Genomic DNA, 20,294 nt, shown 5'->3' with positions numbered 1-20,294 from the left:
GTTTTGGGTTCAAATTCCTCTTAAAAATTTAGGCTGCTGAATTATGTACTCACAGATATTCTGAAAGTGAAATAATAGTCTCCTTCCTGTATTCTCTACAAAAGACAATGGGCTACACCGAAGAACTGCTGAGGCTATGTAAGAGGGATTTTATTCTAGGAATTGGGCAACAGTGGAGAGCAATGAACTGTTTTGAGGATCAAAAACAAATGAAACTAAGTGAATTTCAGTTACTTGGGTTTTTAGAACTGTCTGAAAGGCAAGGTGGAGTAATAGGGTAATTATATATTTAAAATAGAGTCCTTGGGGCAACTGGGTGGCTCAGTTGGCTAAACGTCTGGCTCTTGATTTGGCTAAGGTCATGATCTCACAGTTTGTGAGTTCAAGACCCGCATCAGGCTCATCAGGCTCTGCACTGGCAACCCAGAGTCTGCTTGGGATATTCTCTCTCTCGGATATTCTCTCTCTCTCTCTCTCTCTCTCTCTCTCTCTCTCTCTCTCTCTCTCTCTGTCCCTCTCCTGCTTGTGCTCTGTCTCTTTCAGAATAAACATTAATAATAAGAAAATAAAATAGAGACCTTAATTTTGATAATTCTATTCCAGGTGAGTCTTACTGACATTGAGTGAAGATTTTTAGTCAAGTTGAATATAAATATAGTATAATTTCTATTGACTTAAAAAATTCTGTTCTTTGTGTTATTTGATTTATTTGTATTTTCGGAGTGAATAGATTTGTTTTGTTCCAATAAACAGTTTTAAAAAATATAAATATCGGAACACCTGGGTGGCTCAGTCAGCTGAGTGTCCGACTTCAGCTCAGGTCATGATCTCACGGTCCATGGGTTCGAGCCCTGCGTCAGGCTCTATGCTGACAGCTCAGAGCCTGGAGCCTGTTTCAGATTCTGTGTCTCCCTTTCTTTCTCTCTCTGCCCCTCCCGCATTCATGCTCTGTCTCAAAAATTAAATAAACCCCCCCAAAATTTTAAAAATATAAACATGTATTTTTTCTGGGATTCTTAGTATTTCTATGGCTAAACTGCATTATCTTTTAAAGCACCACCTCACCTCTCCCTTGTCCCTGAAAAATGAATGCACCTGGATTATCCGATTCCGTCTTCTCCTGAATCTAACAGCTATTTAAGCAGAGTTCATATATCCAGTTTTCAGTAATACCCTAGAAGGGAATCTTCTGTTCGACAAAGAGTAGTGTGAAGGCCTCCGAAGATATCAAGTTATAAAATCCGTGATCCTGTTACTTTGTCGTTTCCAGCAATGCTGTGTCTTCAGATTTGAAGGACTAAAATTCCATTTGTTTGTTTTTCAGTGAACTAAATTATCATCACAATAATAATCTTTTGCTGGTTACTTTGATTTAGACATTGTATAAGGAGATTGTTAAAGCCTTCTCATCTGGGTAAACAAAATGAGGTCTCACTTTATTGCAGGTACTTCTAGACAGCTTTCCTCTACTTGGGGTCTAGTTAAACAAATAAAGAGTAATACAAGTGAAAAAACTAAACTTAAATGGTCTGTATTTTTTCTGGAGTAAACTTTTATTTTTGTTTTATTCATGCAAATATTAAGAGATAAGAAATGACAAAGTATCTCAGCTTTTTAATTGAAATTTCTAGGCAAAATGCATTTTGCAAAAGGAAGGAGAGGATTTCTACTGTGGAGATTTCATCTGATCATCAAACACTGGTTTATAAAACATTGATTTATTTATATATCAGAACTGCCTCTAGCTTTGGATATATTAGGCAGTTGCCTGCGTTGTTGATTTTAGGAAGTTAAGAAATATTGCTCGCTGAAGATACCCATTCCATTTTTCAGTGCTGAAGTGTATCATTAGCTTTTCATTCCCTTTATTAATTACCATTCCATCTTTTACAGATGCTACCGCTAAGGCATTGAAACACATCGAATTAGTACCAATTTGGAATAGATTTTTTATTATGTTATTGTCACAACATTTTGTTGAGAGATTATTCACATATCAAAGAATTCACTTTAAAGTGTACAGTTTAGTAGTTTTTAGTACAAATGTGCACCTCTCAGTGACTATAATCTAATTTTAGAACATTTTCATCACCCCGAAAGAAGCCCTGTACCAAACCCATTAGCATTCATTCCTCTACTTTCCCCATATCCCAGCCTCTAGCAACCACTAATTGATTTTCTGTTTCCATGGATTGGCTTTTAGTAGACATTTCATATAAATGGAATCACACAGTATATGACCTTTTGTTATTGGCTTGTTTCACTTGACATGCTGTGAAGATTCATCAGGTGTTGTTGCAAATATCAGTACTTTATTCATAATTTTCATTGCCAAATAGTATCCTATAGTATGGATAGGACCCATTTTGTTTATCCACTTATCAGCTACTGAACATTTGGGTTGTTTTCCTTTCTTAGCCATAACGAATGATGCAACTATGAACATTCTTTACAAGTTTTTGTGTGGACGCCTTTTCCATTCTACTGGGCATGTGCCTAGGAGCTCTGGATCTTCTGGTAACTCTGTGTTTACATTTTGAGGAGCTGCAAAACTGTTTTTAAAGCATTCTCACCAGTAATGTATGAGGTTTCCATTTTTTTTAAAATATCCTCAGCAACACTTGTAAATGTCTTTTTTTTTTTTAAGCCATCCTAGAGTGAGTATAAAATGATTATCCCACTCTGGTTTTGATTTAGAATTTCCCTAGTGACTAATGATATTAAATATCTTTTCATGTGCTATTAGCCATCTATATGCCTTCTTTAGAGATATGTCTATTTACATCCTTTACCTACTTTTTTTACTCTCAGAATCTCTGATGTATTCTTATTTCTTTATTTAAAATTTTTTTATTGAAATATAATCAGCATACAAAGTTAGTTTCAAAGTGATATTGTATATTAGAACACAACATATTGATTTGTTAGTTCTACACATGACTCAGTGCTCACCACAAGTGTAGCCACCATTATTACCATACAGTATTACAGTATTATTGACTATGTTTCCTTTGCTGTACTTTTCATACCTATGACTTATTTATTTTATGACTGGTGGTTTGTAACTCTTAATCAATCCCCTTCATCTCTTTTGCCCATCCCACACCATCGTCCCTCTAGAAACCCATCAGTATGTTATCTGTATTTAAGAGTCTGTTCAGTTTTTTTGTTTGTTTGTTCATTTCTTTTGTTTTGAGATTCTACTTATAAGTGAAATCTTATGGTGTTTATCTTGTGCTATCTGATTTATTTCACTTAGTGTAATACCCTCTATGTCCATCCATGTTGCAAATGGCAAGATCTCACTCTTTTTTAATGTCTGAGTAATATTCTGTTTGTGTGTGTGTGTGTATATATATGGTGTATATATATTTGTCACTAGCCACCCTTGTCAAAACTAGACTTACAATTCTATTCCATTCATGCATATGTTTATCCTTATGCCAGTGTCCCACTGTCTTGATTACTGCTACTGTAGTAGGAGTTGAATTAAGAAGTGTGAGTCCTCTGCCTTTGTTCTTTTCCAGAATGTTTTGGCTATTCATGGTCCTTTGAATTTCCATATAAATTTCAGGAGAAATAGGTCAATTTTTGCAAAGAAGCCTGTTCTAATTTCAATGGACTTTGCATGAACCTATAGATCAGATGGGGAAGTACTGCCATTTCACATTAAGTCTTGTACCCTACAACCTTATTGAATTTGTTTATTACTTTTCTATAGTAGATTCCTGGAAATTTTCTGTATATGTATAAGATCATGCCATTTGCAAATAGACTATTTTGTATCTATAAAAAGTCATTCTTCAAAAGTGAAGGAGAAAATACATTCCTAGATAAATAAAAGCTGAGAGAATTTGTCACTAGCCAGTGCATTTAGTCAAGAAAAATAAATAAAAAGACATCTAGATTAGAAAGGAAGAAGTAAAAGTATGTTTATTTACAGATTTTGTATATATAAATCCCAGGCAATCCACTGTTAGATGACAAGAAGTAATAAACATGTTCAGCAAAGTTTCAGGGTTCAAGATCAATATAGAAAAATCTAGTATATTTCTACACAGTAACAATAAATACTCTGAAAACAAAATTAAAATGTAAATTTTGGGAGCCTTGTTAGTTTTCACAAAGCAAGATCTCCCAACTAGTCTTTCAGCATTTTGAATATGTTATTACATTATTTTCTGGCCTCCATAATTCCTCATGAGAAATCCATTGTTGATCTTCTAGAGGATTCCTTGTGGGAGAGAAGTCACTTTATTTCTTGCTACTACCATGATTTCTTTGTCTTTAGACAGTTTGCTTATGATGTGTTTAGATTTGGATAACTTTGAGCTTATCAAGTTTCTTAGATCTGTAGACTAACATTTTTCATCATATTGAAGAAGTTTTTGGTCATTATTTTTTTAAACATTCTCTCCCTTCATCATCTGGGACTTTATACAGATGTTGATCTCTGTTCAATTTTCTTCTTTATAATTTCTGTTGTGCAGGCTAGATAATCTCAATCTATCTGTCTTGAAATTCCCTTTCTTCTACCAACTCAAATTTGCTGTTGTAGTGAATTTTTTCAATTATCTTACTTTTCAATTCCAGAATTTCTGTTTTATTCTTTTTTATAATTTGTATATTTTTATTCATATTCTTTTATGTGAAACATCATTTTCATATTTCCCTTTAATCCTTTAAACATATTTTACACTTGTTCTTCAAACCTATTTAAAATACCTAACTTAAACTCTTTATCTAGAAGTCAAAATCTAGGCTTCCTCAAGAACTGTTTCTATTAATTTTTTAAATTTCCAGTGCCCAAGAAATAGTTTGCTGTTTGTGCATCTCATAATTTTTTTCTTGTTGTTGTTAAAAACTGGGCATTTTGAGTAATATAATTAGGAGAGCTCTGAAATCAGATTCCAACCTTCCCCAAGGTTTGTTGTTGTTTGTACCATTGGTGCAGCTGCTTGTTTGTTTAGTAAGTTTTCGGGACTAATTCTACAAAGCTTGTATGGTTTGTTGTAGGCGGCCTCTGAAATTTCTGGTCAGCAGGCTCAGTGGTCAGGCAGTGCCTGGATGGAGAGATTTAGAAAAAAATGCCTTGAACTAAGGGCTCTCGGTACTTGATGACTCAATGCTCCATAAGTTTAATTTTGTCTTAGCTTTCACTTCCTGCTTGTTTAGGCCATCAAGGTGAGCAAGAGGTGAGACAGAAGGTCCCTCTCTGGTCTCTCTTGGGTATGCCCATAGTCCTGTAAATGTAGGTGGTCTTCTAGAGCCCCAAAAATATGTCATAACTTTTCGAAACCCCCTTATAAAACTCATAGTTCAAGCTTTTGTTCATCCTCTTGTCTGCCTCCCTGGTACCACACACAGCCTAGGGCAAACGTGATGGTGAACACTTGCAACACTGAAAACACTTGTTTTCAACAAACACCATGGTGATATGGCTTTTTTCACTGAATAAACGGAGTCAGGTACTGTGCCAAGCCAAGTACTGTGAACGGGGCTTTTCCAGGGAGCTGTCAGGTCAGAGAAGTACAATTCTGTGGACTTTCTGGGGGTGCTTCCAACATATCCTATCCCTTCCAGTGCTTGCTGTGCTTCTGTTTTTCAGTTTTGTGGTTGGCAAGTCTGTTATTTTTCAAGGCCGTTGTGGGGCTGGGGAGAGGGAGGTGGGAATGGTCAAGTTTACATATCACAAAGCTCCCTCACTGTTCTTGCTGAGATTCAGCCATTTTACTTGAGTTAAACACTCCTTGGATTGTTGTGAGCCTTTGGATAGATAATTCCAAGATTCTGAAAAAGTTGATTTTGACAATTTTTGCCACTGTTCTCATTATTATTTTGGAGGAATGGATTTTCAGAGGTCCTAACTCCACAATTTCTCTTTATTTTTCATTAGTACTTTCTCTTAGGATGGACAAGACTGCAGCATATGAAATTGCTCAGTGTTCAATGGAAAGGAGGCACAAGATAGAATTGGGATGGAATTCTCTACAGAAAAGAACTGGAGATAAATGTTTCCCGTTTACATTTTTTTCCATTTAATTTTTTATTGTAACAATGTAGTAAATAAATAGCCATAGAGTATGTATGGGTGGAACTGACATACTTTTTACTTTGAATAGAATTCTGTGAAGCTTTGCCATCTAGTTTTCTATACCACAGAAGATGCAGGGAGAGGAAGCACACATGAATAAAGAGTATACTAGGACAACTGGCAGTGAAAAAGATTACGTATAAAAAATACACATAATAATCAGGGCATGCCAATGTAGCTTGCTATAGTACTCACTTTTCTTAGGCTGTAGCTAAGTCAAAATGAAAATGCTAATCTGTATTTTTTTTTTTTTTTTTGCTTTTCAAGACAAGGAAAACCTAATATATTTGAGAAAATTTTCTATCAAAAACAAAAAAACAAAGTGTTTAAAGTTTGATTCTTAAAGTTATCAGCTTCATTTACCTAGAGCATTTATGGTCAAGAGATATATAATCAAATGATAATTGCTCATGGAACATTGCTATATCACTGGCAACAAATGTTGTTGAGCAGAAAGATTCTATAATCATCTAGCTAAATTCATCATTGTAGTTCCAACTCCATGTGAAGTCACATGGGGAAAACTTACTGAGTGTCTCCGAAATGGAAAGTTCAACCTCACAATAGTAATCCCTTTTCATTCACTTAATGTGCTAAGTCCTTTAAGCTTGTAAGTACCAATAACAGCTTCCACCTACATAGCAAAAGATGTGTTGAACTGTTGCTATAGATATTATTCTCTTAGTTAGTTGTAGAAGGTGCCCACCCACCCAGGATTTAACTGATTACTCTACAATAAGGTCTAAGCAAAACCTTTGTGTTTAGAGAGGGCATGATGACAATAAATCACTTAACACACAGGCACGAAAGCATGGTGGAACATAGAACCGTGGGCAGTGTCTCAGCCTAGGCATCACAGCAAGAAAACCAGTGTGAACAGTGAGGGGCAATTCTCAGAGGTCCTGTCTATCAAACATCCATTCACAGTGAGCGCACCATTAACTGACAGCGTCATAATTGGTCAGAGGAAGGAGCTACTTGTAACAAAACAGAATGTAGTGCTATAATAGTTTGCTATTCTGTACAGTGAGGAAAGATCCACTTGTGAAAGTCTGAGTCATGCCAGGTGTATTATGAAAAGCCTATATGATGAAGAGAGAGAGAGGGAGGAGGGGAGGGGAGGGAAGGAGAGGAGTAGAGAAGACAGAAGAGAGATGGTGGCTGAGAAGATCCAGGGTTCTTTTTTTTTCTTCCTAACATTTTTAAATTGTATTTTTTCATCATGATAAGTGTGCTTTTTAATCTCCATCATCTCCTTCACCCATCCCCCCTCCTACCTCCCCTCTGGTAACCATTAGTTTGTTCTTTATAGTTAAGAATTTGCTTTTTGGTTTGTCTGTCTTTCTCTCTTTTTCCTTTGCTTGTTTGTTTTGTATCTTAAATTACACATGTGAGTGGAATCATATGGTATTAGTCTTTCTCTGGCTGACTTATTTTGTTCAGCATTATACTCCCTGGCTTCATCCATGTTGTTGCAAATGGCAAGGTTCCATTCTTTTTGATGGCTGAGTAATATTCCATTGTATGTATATGCCACATCTTCTTTATCCATTTCTTTGTTGTTGGATACATGAGCTGCTTCCATAATTTGGCTATTGTATATACTGTTACAAATGTAGGGGTGCATGTATACCTTTGAATTAGTGTTTTGGGGGGAAATATCCAGTAGTACAATTACTAAATCATAGAAGAGTGTCTATTTTTGACATTTTATGAGTGTTCTCCATACCATTTTTCACAGTGGCTGCACCAGTTTGCATTCCCACCAACAGTGCATAAGGGTTCCTTTCTCAGCACATCCTTGCCAGCACTTGCTTCTTATGTTGTTGATTTTAGCCATTCTGACAGATGTTTAGTGATATTTCATTGTAGTTTTGATTTGCATTTCCCTGATGATGAGTGATGTTGAGTATCTTTTCATGTGTCTGCTGACCATCTGTATGTCTTTTTTGGAGACATCTCCGTTCATGTCTTCTGCCAATTTTTAAATTAGATTATTTGTTTTTTTAGGTGTTGAGTTGTATCAGGTCTTTCTATATTTTGGATACTAAATCTTTATTGAATGTTATCATTTGCAACTATCTTCTCTTATTCCATTGGTTGACTTTTAGTTTGTTGATCATTTCCTTCACTTTTTATTTTGATGTAGTACCAATAGTTTATTTTTGCTTTTTTTCCCCTGCATCAGGAGACATATCCAGAAAAATGTTGCTATGGATGATGTTGGAGGAATTGCTGCCTGTGTTCTCTTCTAGGATTTTTGTAGTTTCAGGTCTCAGTTTGGGTCCTTGATCCATTTTGAGTTTATTTTTGTGTATGGCATAAAAAAGTGGCTCAGTTTCATTCTTTTCCATGTTACTGTCCAGTTTTTCCAACATCATTTGTTGAAGAGACTGTCTTTTCTGCATTGCACACTCTTGTCCCCCTATTATAGATTAATTTACCATATAGTTGGTGCTGAATATTAAATTAGGGAATTACACTACAAGGTACATAGTGGCAAACATTTTGTACCTGGTATTCTAGCAGGTGGCTATGTGTTGTAAGTATTTGCCAAATGAAGTGCCACGTGTCAGGTTTGCAGTTTGCCAAATTATAGGTATGCTTTCTTCAGAATTTTTATCTTCAACATATTATTTGATTCAAGCCCAGTATACTAAGGATGAAGAAAATATTTAATTAGGAGAACGACTTCAGCGAAATGGTAGTATAGAAATCTCTAGCACCTGTCCCCTCCCAGAAACAGCAACTTGAATAACTCTCAAGCCGGAAAATATCCTCTCAAAAGATAAGGATTCCAGCTGAGAAATTACAGCATTGGGATGGGATAAGAAAAAAGATGACACATTGAGGAGGGTAGGAAAGATAGATTGACATTACCGCAGTTCTCTTCCCCCAAGCCTGGACATCCTGGCAGCTGAGAGAGATACCCTCCCCTTGGGAGGAGAATGAAGTGAGCAACTGACTTTATTGTAGACAACAGTGCTGGTCTATGCCACCATCAGCTGACTCCAGTGTCCCCAGGTAACTTCCATAGCACCACAGTGATTTCTTGGCACCAGCCTCTTGGCAGTTACAGGAATACACCCCCCCCCCCAGCCCACCCACTAGCACCTTCCTACTCCTGTAGCCCTAAGCAGCTTTTATAGCACTGGGCTACCAGCATGCTCTACTAAAACCAAGCTCCTGATTACCTTGGGGCTGGGTGACTCCATAGCCCTAGGCAGCTCCCATGACATCAGGCTCCCAGCAGACTTTGACAAATCCAGGCTCCCAGCCCATCCTTGCACTGGACTGGCCCCTGTAGATCCAGATGCTGGGCCTGCCCTTGATCCCCAGTACCTGATCAGCCACTGTGGACCCAGGATCCAGGTCCACCCACGTAGGCATGAGATCCCCAAAGGAAACTAATTAAGCTATAGTAACTGACCCTAGAGAAATGGAGATCAGTGAACTATCTGACAAATAATTCAGAGTAATCCTCTTAAAGAAATTCAGTGAATTACAAGAAAGCACAGACAACTAAATGAAATTGGGAAAATAATACATGAACAAAATGAGAAGTTCAACAAAGGAATAGAAACCATTATGAAAAGTAACAAGCAAATCCTAGAGTTAAAAAATATGGTGATTAAATTCGCAAATAGATAGCTTCAAAGCAGACTCAATCAAGCAGAATAAAAAATTAGTTAACTAGAAAACATGTCATTTGATATTATCTAGTCAGAGAAACAAAAAGAAAAAAGAATGAAAAGAGTGAAGAAGACCTTTCTGAATTATGGGATACCACTAAAGAAAACAATCTCACATTATTAAAGTCAGGAGAAGAGAGGGAGAAAAGGGCAGAAAGTATATTTAAAGAAACAATGGCTTAGAATTCTCAAATCTGGGGAGAGATTTAGACATCCATGTTCATACAGCTAATAGGTGACCCCATAATTTCAGATCAAAATGATCTTTTACAAGACACATTAAAATAAAACTATGTAAAATCAAATACAAAGAGGCCTGGAGAGAATGGGACAAATTCCTGGAAAAAGAAAAAGAAAAGAAACTTCCAACTAAGAATACTTTACCCAGCATAGCTGTCCTTCAGAAATGGAGAAACAAAGATTTTTCCCAAACAAACAAAACCTGAAGGAGTTCATCACTACTAGACTTGCCTTATAAGAACTACTGAAACATGGAAAAATATAAAGCATACTGGTAAAGGCAAGTCTAAGCAATTCATAATACTCTAATACTATAATATGGTGATGTGTTAGTTACTTAATATCGTATAAAGGTTAAAGGACAAAAATTTTAAAAACAGTTATAGCTCCAATAATTTGTTAATGAAGATACAATATGAAAAGAAGTAAATTGTGACATCAAAGATATAAAAAATGGGACAGGTAGTAAAAAGGAATAGTAGATACAAAAAAGGTAAAGAGAAGGGAATGAAGGTGTACCACAGGAAAAACGACTTTACAAAAAAAGACAATAAAAGGAAGAAGGGAATAAAGGAACTACAAAGCTAGAAAACAATGAATAAGTTGGTTATAGTAAGTCCTTACTTTACCTTAGTTCCTTTTAATGTAAATGGATTAAATTTTCCAATCAAAAGGCATAGAGTGACTAATGGATTAAAAATAAGACCCATCTATATGCTGTCTACAAGAGATTCACTTCAGTTTTTAGGACACACAGAGACTGAAGGGAAAGGGATGGAAAAAGATACTCCATGCAAATGGAATCCCAAAGAAAGCAAGAGTAGCTATATTTCTATCACACAAAACTATAATGAGACAAAGAAGGCCATTTTATAATGATAAAAAGAGTCAATTCATCACACGGATACAACAATATATATGCATCCTACATCAGAACCCCTAAACATATTAGGCAAATACTAACAGACCTGAAGGGAGAAATAGACAACAGTATAATAATAGTAGTGGAATCTTATACCCCACTTTCAACAATGGATAGATCATCCAGACAGAAAATCAATAAGGAAACTCTGGATGTGAACTATATCTTCAGCCAAATTGACCTACCAGGCATATATGTAACATTTCACCCAACAGCAGCAGATTACAGATTCTACTCAAGCACACACACATGAAAGATTCTCCTGGGTAGATCATATGTTAAATCACAAACACAATCAAGAAATGGGCAGAGGACTTGAATAGAAATTTCCCCAAAGAAGGTATATAAATGGCCAAAACAGATACATAAAAGAGTGTTCAGTATTTCTAATCCTCTGGAAAATGCAAACCAAAGGCGTGAGATATGTCCTTATATCTGTTAGAATGGCTATTATCAAAATGTCAGGTGACACCAAGTGCTGTTAAGGATGTGAAGAAAAGGGAATTCTTGTGCACTGGTGGTGGGGATTTAAATTGGTGCAGCCACTATGGGAAACAGTGTGGAGTTTCCTTAAAAAATTAAAGATAGTTCCATCCACATTGCTACAAGTCACTAGATTTCATTCTTTCTCATTGGTAAGTAGTATTCCATGAACTGGAGGGAATTATGCTAAGTGAAATAAGTCAGGCAGAGAAAGACAGATACCATAGGATTTCACTCATATTTGGATCTTGAGAAACTTAACAGAAGACCACGGAGGGAGGGAAGAGGGGAAAAAAGTTACAGAGGAGGAGGGAGGCAAACCACAAGAGACTCCTAAATGCTGAGAACAAACTGAGGGTTGATGAGGGATAGGGGAGAGGGGAAAGCGGGCGATGGGCATGGAGGAGGGCACTTGTTGGGATGAGTACTGGGTGTTGTATAGAAACCAGTTTGACAATAAATTATATTTAAAAATAAGTAAACATAGGAAGAAAGAAAAGATAAAAGCAGCTTAAACTTCTTGAGTCTCCTTATGAATTCAGCATGTTTGCTTGAAGAGCTACCTTGACTCACAACAGATTTATAGCAAACAAGAAATAAACTTTTGTTTTTATTAAGAAAAAAAAAAAAAAAAAAAGAAGTACTATGCTCCAGCAATGCCACGTCTGTGTGTATATCAAAGGGAATATCTGCCATCCCCATGTTCACTGCAGCATATTCCCAATAGCGAAGGCATGGAAAAACCTAAATGTCTATGGATGGATGAGTGGATAAAGAAGATGTGGTATATATGTGCAATGGAATAGTATTCAGTGAGAGAAAGAAGGAAATTCTGCCATTTGCAACAACATAGAGCATAATGCTAAGTGAAATAAGACAGAAAAAGACAAATGCTGTATGTTTTCCTTTACATGTGGAATCTAAAAATGCTGAACTCATAGATATAAAGAAAGGAATGGTGGATGCCAGACGCTAGTGGGTAGGAGAAATGTGGAGATGCTGACCAAAGGGTAAAAACTTCTAGTTATTAGACGTAAGTTCTATAGATGAGTGTATAGCACAGTGACTATATATTATATATCTGAAAGTTGTTAAGAGTATAGATCTTTTTTTAAAATTTTTTATGTCTTTTATTTATTTTTGAGAGATAGGGAGGGACAGTGTGAGCAGGGGAGGGTCAGAGAGAGAGGGAGATACAGAATCTGAAGCAGGCTCCAGGCTCTGAGCTAGCTGTCAGCGCAGAGCCTGATGCAGGGCTTGAACCCATGAACTGTAAGATCATGACCTGAGCCAAAGCTGGACGCTTAACCGACTGAGCCACCCAGGCGCTCCAAGAGTATAGATCTTAAATGTTCTCACCACCTACAAAGATGACAATTATGTGAGGTGATGGATGTCTTAATTAACCTTATTGTGGAACTCAGTATATTTATGTATCACATCATCACATTTGTATATCTTAAAGTTACATTTGTTATATGTCATTTATATGTCAGTAAAACTGGGAAAAAAAGACATATAAAAACAAAGGACATTTTAGTATAATTTATAATACATCAATATTGATTCTTTAGTTGTGGCAAATGCACAATACTAATGTATTAACAATAAGGGAAGCTAGGTGTAGGGTATGTGTTAACTGTGTACTATCTTTGCAACGTTTCTGTAAATAGAAGAGTATTCTAAATAACAATTTTGTTCAAATTAACAAACGAAAATATTTAAGATGACTAGCCTTCATTTGAGTTACAGGTCCTTTTTTAGAGAAAAGGATTGGTATGTTGATACTCTTGGATAAAAAAAAGTAAATTATTTTAGCTAGATACTCATATATAGATATTTCTATAAGTGTCTTTTCAGTAGTGTTGAATAAGAGTGCTATTAGAATACAAGCCATTTAATACAAGTGCAATTAGCCATTTGGATATTAAAAGTGTGCCATTTCTTTACATAGTGTCTTGGCAGGTTACAATGGAACCATCTTTGCCTATGGGCAGACAGGCAGTGGTAAGACCTTCACCATTACTGGCGGCGCAGAACGCTACAGTGACAGAGGCATTATCCCAAGGACACTGTCATATGTTTTTGAGCAATTACAAAAGGTATGAAACTTTAAGTTCATTTTCTGTTTGATACGTTCAGCAGAAATTTACAGTGGATAAAAAATTTATTGTGACATTTTATTATATTATATCTAATTGAAGAAGTATTATTGTGTAATAACTCTGGCCTATATATTTAAGAAAAGTTTGGGATTTTGCTGAAGAAGTAGAAATTAAGGTGCTTCTCATTAAAGGGATGCTGTTTCAGCAAAGACTGAAAGGGAGTTCCTTCTGATACACCCATGGAGGTTAAAAGGACAGATGACACGATTTCCCAACTAACTTCTTATATTCCCCATTAAGAAACTGGATGTCCTTTTGCCAAGACATTTTTATTTCACCTACTAAAGCACTGAGTAAGATGATGTGATTGTACCTTTTTCAGAATTGTGATAGAAACCCAGAAGAGTTTACCAGGGTAAAAATACTATGGCAGTTACTATTATTATGAAGAGTTCTCTATATTATATGCATCATTTATATGTGCCTCTGACTGCCTATTGCCTTATTAGTATTTAATACAACATATGATCCAACTACCAAGGCAGGTTATCTTTAGCCCAAATTTTATAGTTGGGAAAACTGAGTCTAAATATCTTTCCCTGGGTCCTTATTAAGTAGCTAATCTGGTGGTCCATCCCCTGTCTGTGTGATGCCTACCTGTGTGCTTTTTACCACTACGTACACTGCCTCTGTACCTCAGACTGGGTTTATTTTGTTGGTTGTATTTAACCAATAAGGATTAAGGGACTTCTCTTAACTTGGGTTTCAGTTTTCCCTTAAGTTCTCTAGGTTCCTTTTTTCCCCTCTGTGAAAGTAGGAATTGAATTGTATTAGAGGATCCTCTGTGTCCCTATTTGCTCCTACACTTACATGGTTGTATGATTTCTGTATTACAAATGTCCTAACTAGGTCAGTGTAACAGTTTTTCCAAAATTTCTTGACAGTATGCTTTTTGCATTTTGAGTTGAAAAGATGAGAAGAAATCGCTGAGATCTGCATAATTCTAATTTCCATCCATAAAGTAGCAATTACCCATTAGTTCAGCTCATCTCTCACTAGCTCAAACATGCCAACTCTGCATGCCAGAAAATGTGGAAGAGAAAGAGTTGAGTACAGTGTGTATGTTGGATTCAGATCCTGTCTTTTCATTTACTCATTTATGTCTGACATTAGCCGTTCTGTTTTGCTCCCAGATTTCACAAACTGGGAACATAATTTCTAATAGTTCTTGCTGCTGTGGCCCAATGTGGAACATGTTGTCTTGGAAAGATCACTGAAGTTGGTAAAGACCAACGTGGTTCTGAGAAAGTGTGCTGCATGCAGCATGTGGCCTCGAGGTGGTTACTCCACGTCTCAGGCCTCTGGAGGTGCTGTGAAAGCTGAACACACTCTATCTAAAGGTACCGTCCAGTTCCTGGCACAAAGTACATGGTCAATATGTGAGCTCAGTTACCATAGCCGTTAATATCTGTATCCATATTCAAATAGCCAAATGATCCTGATTAATTTCAAAGAATCCTTTGAAACTTAAGACAAATGAAACCAATTTCCCTGATTAAGTTAAACAGAATAAATAAATCCTTTCCTAATGGAAAATATATTTGTCCCTTTAAAAATTTTGTCTGTGGTACCAAAATATAGTTCTAAAAGTCTAAATGTCTCCCAAGTACCTACCATCTGTTTGGTTCATTGTTTTAATATCTGTTTGTCATTGACATTATTCTAAACCTCATTTCAGTTTGAATCAATCCTAAATCACTTCCTGGACTGGAGAGAGCCCCTTGGACCAATTTATAGTCAGGACAACTCCTTGTAAAAGGACAGATCTCCATGATGGGGACAGTGTATTCATTTTAATCAAACTGAACTGCTGCAAAACTAGTCAGAGGCAACTTGAGGTTCATCATTAAGTTTGTTCCCATTATGTAGCTAAAAAATGCAGACAGGTACTCAGATGCCCCCAGCCAATTGCTTGAGAGGGCCACATGGAGTCTTCTAGAATTATTAAAGGAAATATTTGACTTATGCAAAGTAATTATTTCAAGAGAAACCAAGAGCAAGTGCACACTGGCTCCTACAATGCCCGTGAGTGTGATAGGAGCACATTTGCAGTAATTTTAAAGGAGGACAACTGATTCCATTTATTTTAGAAATCACTGCTCATTATTTTTGAGTCCTGTGAGGTTCAGACTTGTTTTGGGGCAGGAGAAAAGGCTGTCTGCAGGGAACATGTGTGTTACATTACAGTCTGGCAATCCTAAACACTAAAAAAGGAATCATAAGGAAAGGTAGCTTGCCACATTGCTCAGTGACTTTTAAGTGTGTATTCTAAAGAAGTCTGGAAAATGCAGAAACTGTAGGAGCCAAAGGCATTATCCCTGTCCTCTCAGGGGAGTGGTCTTGCCGTTTTCCTGACTTATGATTCCTTCTACTTTGGGGAAGAAGAAAGTTTCTCCACTGAAGATGAACATACTAGTTGGCTGTTGTTTTGTATTTCTTTTACTTTCCTTTTATATTTCCGCCGAATTCTCCATTTGGAGGCTTTTAGAAATAATGATAAAAACAAAAACAATAACAACAACAATAATAGTAGCAGCAGCAACAACTTATTGGTGCTTATTAGGGGGACACACATTTTTGGTCAGATTTTAAATACAAAACCCTGTATGTAACTGTTAGGGTAAGCAGCCAGAGTCGCCCACCTCAGCGGGACTTCCAGGATTTGGTGGGGAGAAATTTGCTTAGCAGAGACTCAGTCCATGCTGTCACCTTTCCATACCACCAAAACATGAGGTTTCAGGTGTAGCTTGAGTGTTTTACTCTAGTCATGTGCTGCCTGAGAATTGCCTTAATTTTTCAGGTGTTATTTTGTTCTTATGAAATAAATAGTGGTATCTTTATTTGGATAGTTTGAACCACTTTAGAACCAGAGAATCATATTAATTTTAATCTGAAGAACATATTAGGAATTTATTATTCAATTTCCTCACTAATTAGTGTGGGAAACTGAGGCCTGACACAGTAGGGGTTCATAGCAAGTGGGATTCGGATTCCAGCCCTGGATATGCAGGCCTCTGTTCTCTTTTCTGTCTCTGACTTGAATAGTATCTTGTCAAGTGGATGGTCTTGGATATGGGTGAGAATCAATCAGAAAGGTCATCCTAAGCAAAATCCCTTTGTGAGTATCGACTCTGACAATCTGTTGACCCTCGTGCCATAAGACACAAATATATTCTCTCATGAGAAGTAGGACTCTATTTGCTGAAATGGAGGCATCTGTATTTTGGGAGAAGAAAGAAGAAAGTGCTATCAATTGATATTTGGTCTCAAACACTGAACAAATTTTCAGTTATTGTATCTCAGAGGGAATGGTCCTTTTTATCTGCTGGAGAAACTGAGACAGGACTAGTCGCCTTGACTTTTATCCTAATTACCCTGATGCCTGTGACATAACATTTCAGTAATGACCCCCCCCCAAAGTACCTTTCTTTAATGAATAGCTCAATATCCCTGGTTGCCACATGGGCCAGGAATATTAACCCAAGAGAGAAGATATAAGCAGTGAGCTGTGAATGTCCACTCTTAATGTTACCCGATTGACCTAAACTATTTCTGTCCTCTGCGATCCATTTTACATTATCAGCTATTGTCTGATATCTATTTATGCCACCAGAAATTCTGAATCTTGGAAAAATTTTAAAAAGAATTATAATTAGAGGTGGAAACTCTTGCTACTGAAGTTTTAAAGCCGAAGTAATGATTCTGTTTTCTTTTATGAATAGCCTATTCACAGAATGTAAGTTTATTTTTTCACAGTAACCTTTTTCTTGAAGGTGGGGTCTGTAAAGTACAGTTCTGCAACCAAGTTGGCTCATTTTAAGTGTATGTTGACTCTTTATGTATAACGTGGAACCAATAAAAGAACAACAGACTAAAGTTGCTTGTAAGCATGGGTGTTGGCCGTTAAAAAAAGCTTCATGCATATGGTTACTGGCAACTTGAAAGTGTCACGAACTGAAAATGGAAACCATACAAAACGAAGAGGGGAAAGGAGAGGAGCTGTGAGAAAACTATAGTGATAAATGTGTTCATCCTCCTCTGAGCTGAATTGTTATTTATAGCCATTAATTAATGCCTTCCCCTTTTCCAATCAGGACAGCAGCACAATATATACAACGCACATTTCCTATTTGGAAATCTACAATGAATGTGGTTATGATCTATTGGATCCAAGACATGAAGCCTCCAGTTTGGAAGACTTGCCGTGAGTAGCAGCAGAACAACAAAGAATGGGGAAAATTACTTTCAGATGTTCCCTTCAATTTTTTTCTTTGAAACTTTGTATGTTTCTGGTCTCAATCATAATTAACAAATACTGGATAACAGGATCTTTTTGTAATATAATAGATTTTTTTTTCAGTTAGACAGCAATGATGGGAACTAAAATTGCTTGAAACCCATTTCTTGGGAAAATCTCTTCTGGAGTTTGGTACAAGAGAGTGCACTGAATATTCTCGGAGTTGGGCAGAGCAGACTAGTGGGATGTGCCGGTACTGCTTTACCCCTGCACCCTTTCCACCATTACTCGTGGCCTTTCTCTGAAGAGGGAGTCCAAATTAGGGCTCAAGCAGCAATAAGAGACTGAAAGAGAGAAAATAAAACTTTGTTTTCCCCATTGCTTCTCTATTGTAAGACTGACCTTGAAAATCATTTGGTCAGATTGGCACTGATTGTTTTTGGCTAAGCAAAAGCTTATTAGCAAATTGGTCAAAAGCTAAGTGACTGAGCAAAAGCTTAGCAAAAGCCCACCATTCAAGTACCTCAAAAGCTGGCTTCTGTTCGCTTTTCTGCTTTTATTTCACATGACTCCTTAACACATGGCCTTTCTGATCACATCTTCATGTTTTTAATGTTGCTGTTTGTAACCTTCCTCTGACGGACATTTTACCTTTCTATAAACTTAATTCCAATAGTTTCCATAAGACCAATTTCTTCCATGGAGTCAGATCTTTTCTTTCTCTTCTTATATTCTTTAATTAACATAAATATTTAGAAACCAACAATAATCCCCTCTCCTAACTTGCTCTAATGAATATATATGGGAACCAACTTGACAATAAACTATAATTAAAAAAATAAAAATAAAGTGCTCCTGCATATTAAAAAAAGAAAATCGAGTACAAGAAAACATGCAGTGTAATATGTGTCTCCAAAATCTAAATATAATATATCATCTTCATAAAACTAATAAATAAATAAAAATAAATTAGTGTTCTAGCCTCCAGGCTAACCTATATACCTCTAGGCTAAATCTGGCTTAAAATTGCTTTTAACAAGTCACCTCTACACTGAAGAGCTTGTTACCTGCTTAGCAATATCCCAGAAATGAAAGTCTTGGCTATGACAAACATGGAGGAGGAGAGAGAAGTTGAGAGATATGCATAAAGAAGTAAGTAGATTATAAATCACTAGCTAGTTAGATAGGAATAAAATAACTTGATGATGCCTCTCACCTTGGATTTGATTGGATTTGAAATGAAGATGAATTATAGCAGGCTGATTCTCTGTGTTTTACTCATTGAGAAGAGTACACTCGAGAGGTAAGGTGTCAGAACGAATCTGTTAGTGGTAGAGCAGGAGTTGAAAACCACAGAGGCACCTGGGTGGCTCACTCAGTTGAGCTTCTGACTTTGGCTCAGGTCTTGACCTCACCGTTGGGAAGTCTGAGTCCCGTGTTAGGTTCTGTTCCAGACAGCTTAGAGCCTGGAACTTACTTCAGATTCTGTGTCTTCCTCTCTCTTGGCCCCTTCCCTGCTCACACACACACACACACACACACACACACACACACACAGAGTCACACTCGCTCTCTTTCTCTCTCTCTCAAAAAATAAATACACATTTAAAAAAAATTGAAAACCACATGCTCTCACTTTCATGACAGAGTAGCAAAAACAGCTTCAAGATTTTACCATGGGGCCCAAAGAATTGGAGTCACTGACTAAAAAGGTGATTTCTGTTAGAAAACGTGATTGGGTGGTGGTAATGAGTTTCACATACGTAACTTTGCTGGCTGAAAGTACCCTACTAGATGTTTACAACAACTTCCTTAGAGGTAGGAGGTATGCTTCACCTGAGTTGTAGTCTCTCTACCACTAGGCCAAAGAAAGTTCTCAATATTTAAAAAACATTATCTATTAAGTTGAAACTATAAAGTAGACTTTTTGAAGATGAGAGTTTAAGGGAAAAACAGCATGGCTCTATGAATCAGAGTCTAATTGACAAATTAGGTGCAACCTGACTATGAGAACTAGGAATGAGAAAAGTCATTGACTTCTAAAAGAGGCTATAATATATAGCCAAGAGCACTTGAAAATAAGTCAGGAAATTTGAGTTCTAGTCCCAACCCTGCAATCTTAGATACATTTTTTTAATAGTTTATATTCAAATTGGTTTCCATAATACACCCAGTGCTTCTCCCCACAAGTGCCCCCCACCATGACCATCACCCCCTTCCCTCCCTCCCTCCCTCTCCCTCTCCCCTTTCAGTCCATGGTTCTTTTCAGTATTCAATAGTCTTTCATGATTTGTGTCCCTCACTCTCCCCAGCTCTCTTTCCCCCTTCCTCCCCCTATGGTCCTCTGTTAGGTTTCTCCTGTTAGACCTATGAGTGCAAACATATGGTATCTATCCTTCTCTGCCTGACTTATTTTGCTTAGGATGACACCCTCTAGGTCCATCCACTTGCCTACAAATGG

The 20,294-nt window shown here is 36.9% G+C and overlaps 1 protein-coding gene across 1 annotated transcript in view; it reads left to right on the top strand.

The window, feature by feature from the left end:
* Positions 1-20,294, top strand: part of KIF6 (kinesin family member 6) — a 382,012-nt gene that overhangs the window by 59,306 nt on the left and 302,412 nt on the right. Inside the window, exons 4-5 of the mRNA XM_029945027.1 lie at positions 13,386-13,533; positions 17,691-17,800. Coding sequence (XP_029800887.1) covers positions 13,386-13,533; positions 17,691-17,800 — 258 coding nt within the window. The remainder of the gene's footprint in view (positions 1-13,385; positions 13,534-17,690; positions 17,801-20,294) is intronic.

This window comes from Suricata suricatta, chromosome 7 (genome assembly GCF_006229205.1).
Source record: "Suricata suricatta isolate VVHF042 chromosome 7, meerkat_22Aug2017_6uvM2_HiC, whole genome shotgun sequence".
Taxonomy (NCBI): Eukaryota; Metazoa; Chordata; class Mammalia; order Carnivora; family Herpestidae; genus Suricata; species Suricata suricatta.
The sequence above is the reverse complement of the archived record's forward strand: the minus strand, read 5'-3'. Positions and strand labels throughout refer to the sequence as shown.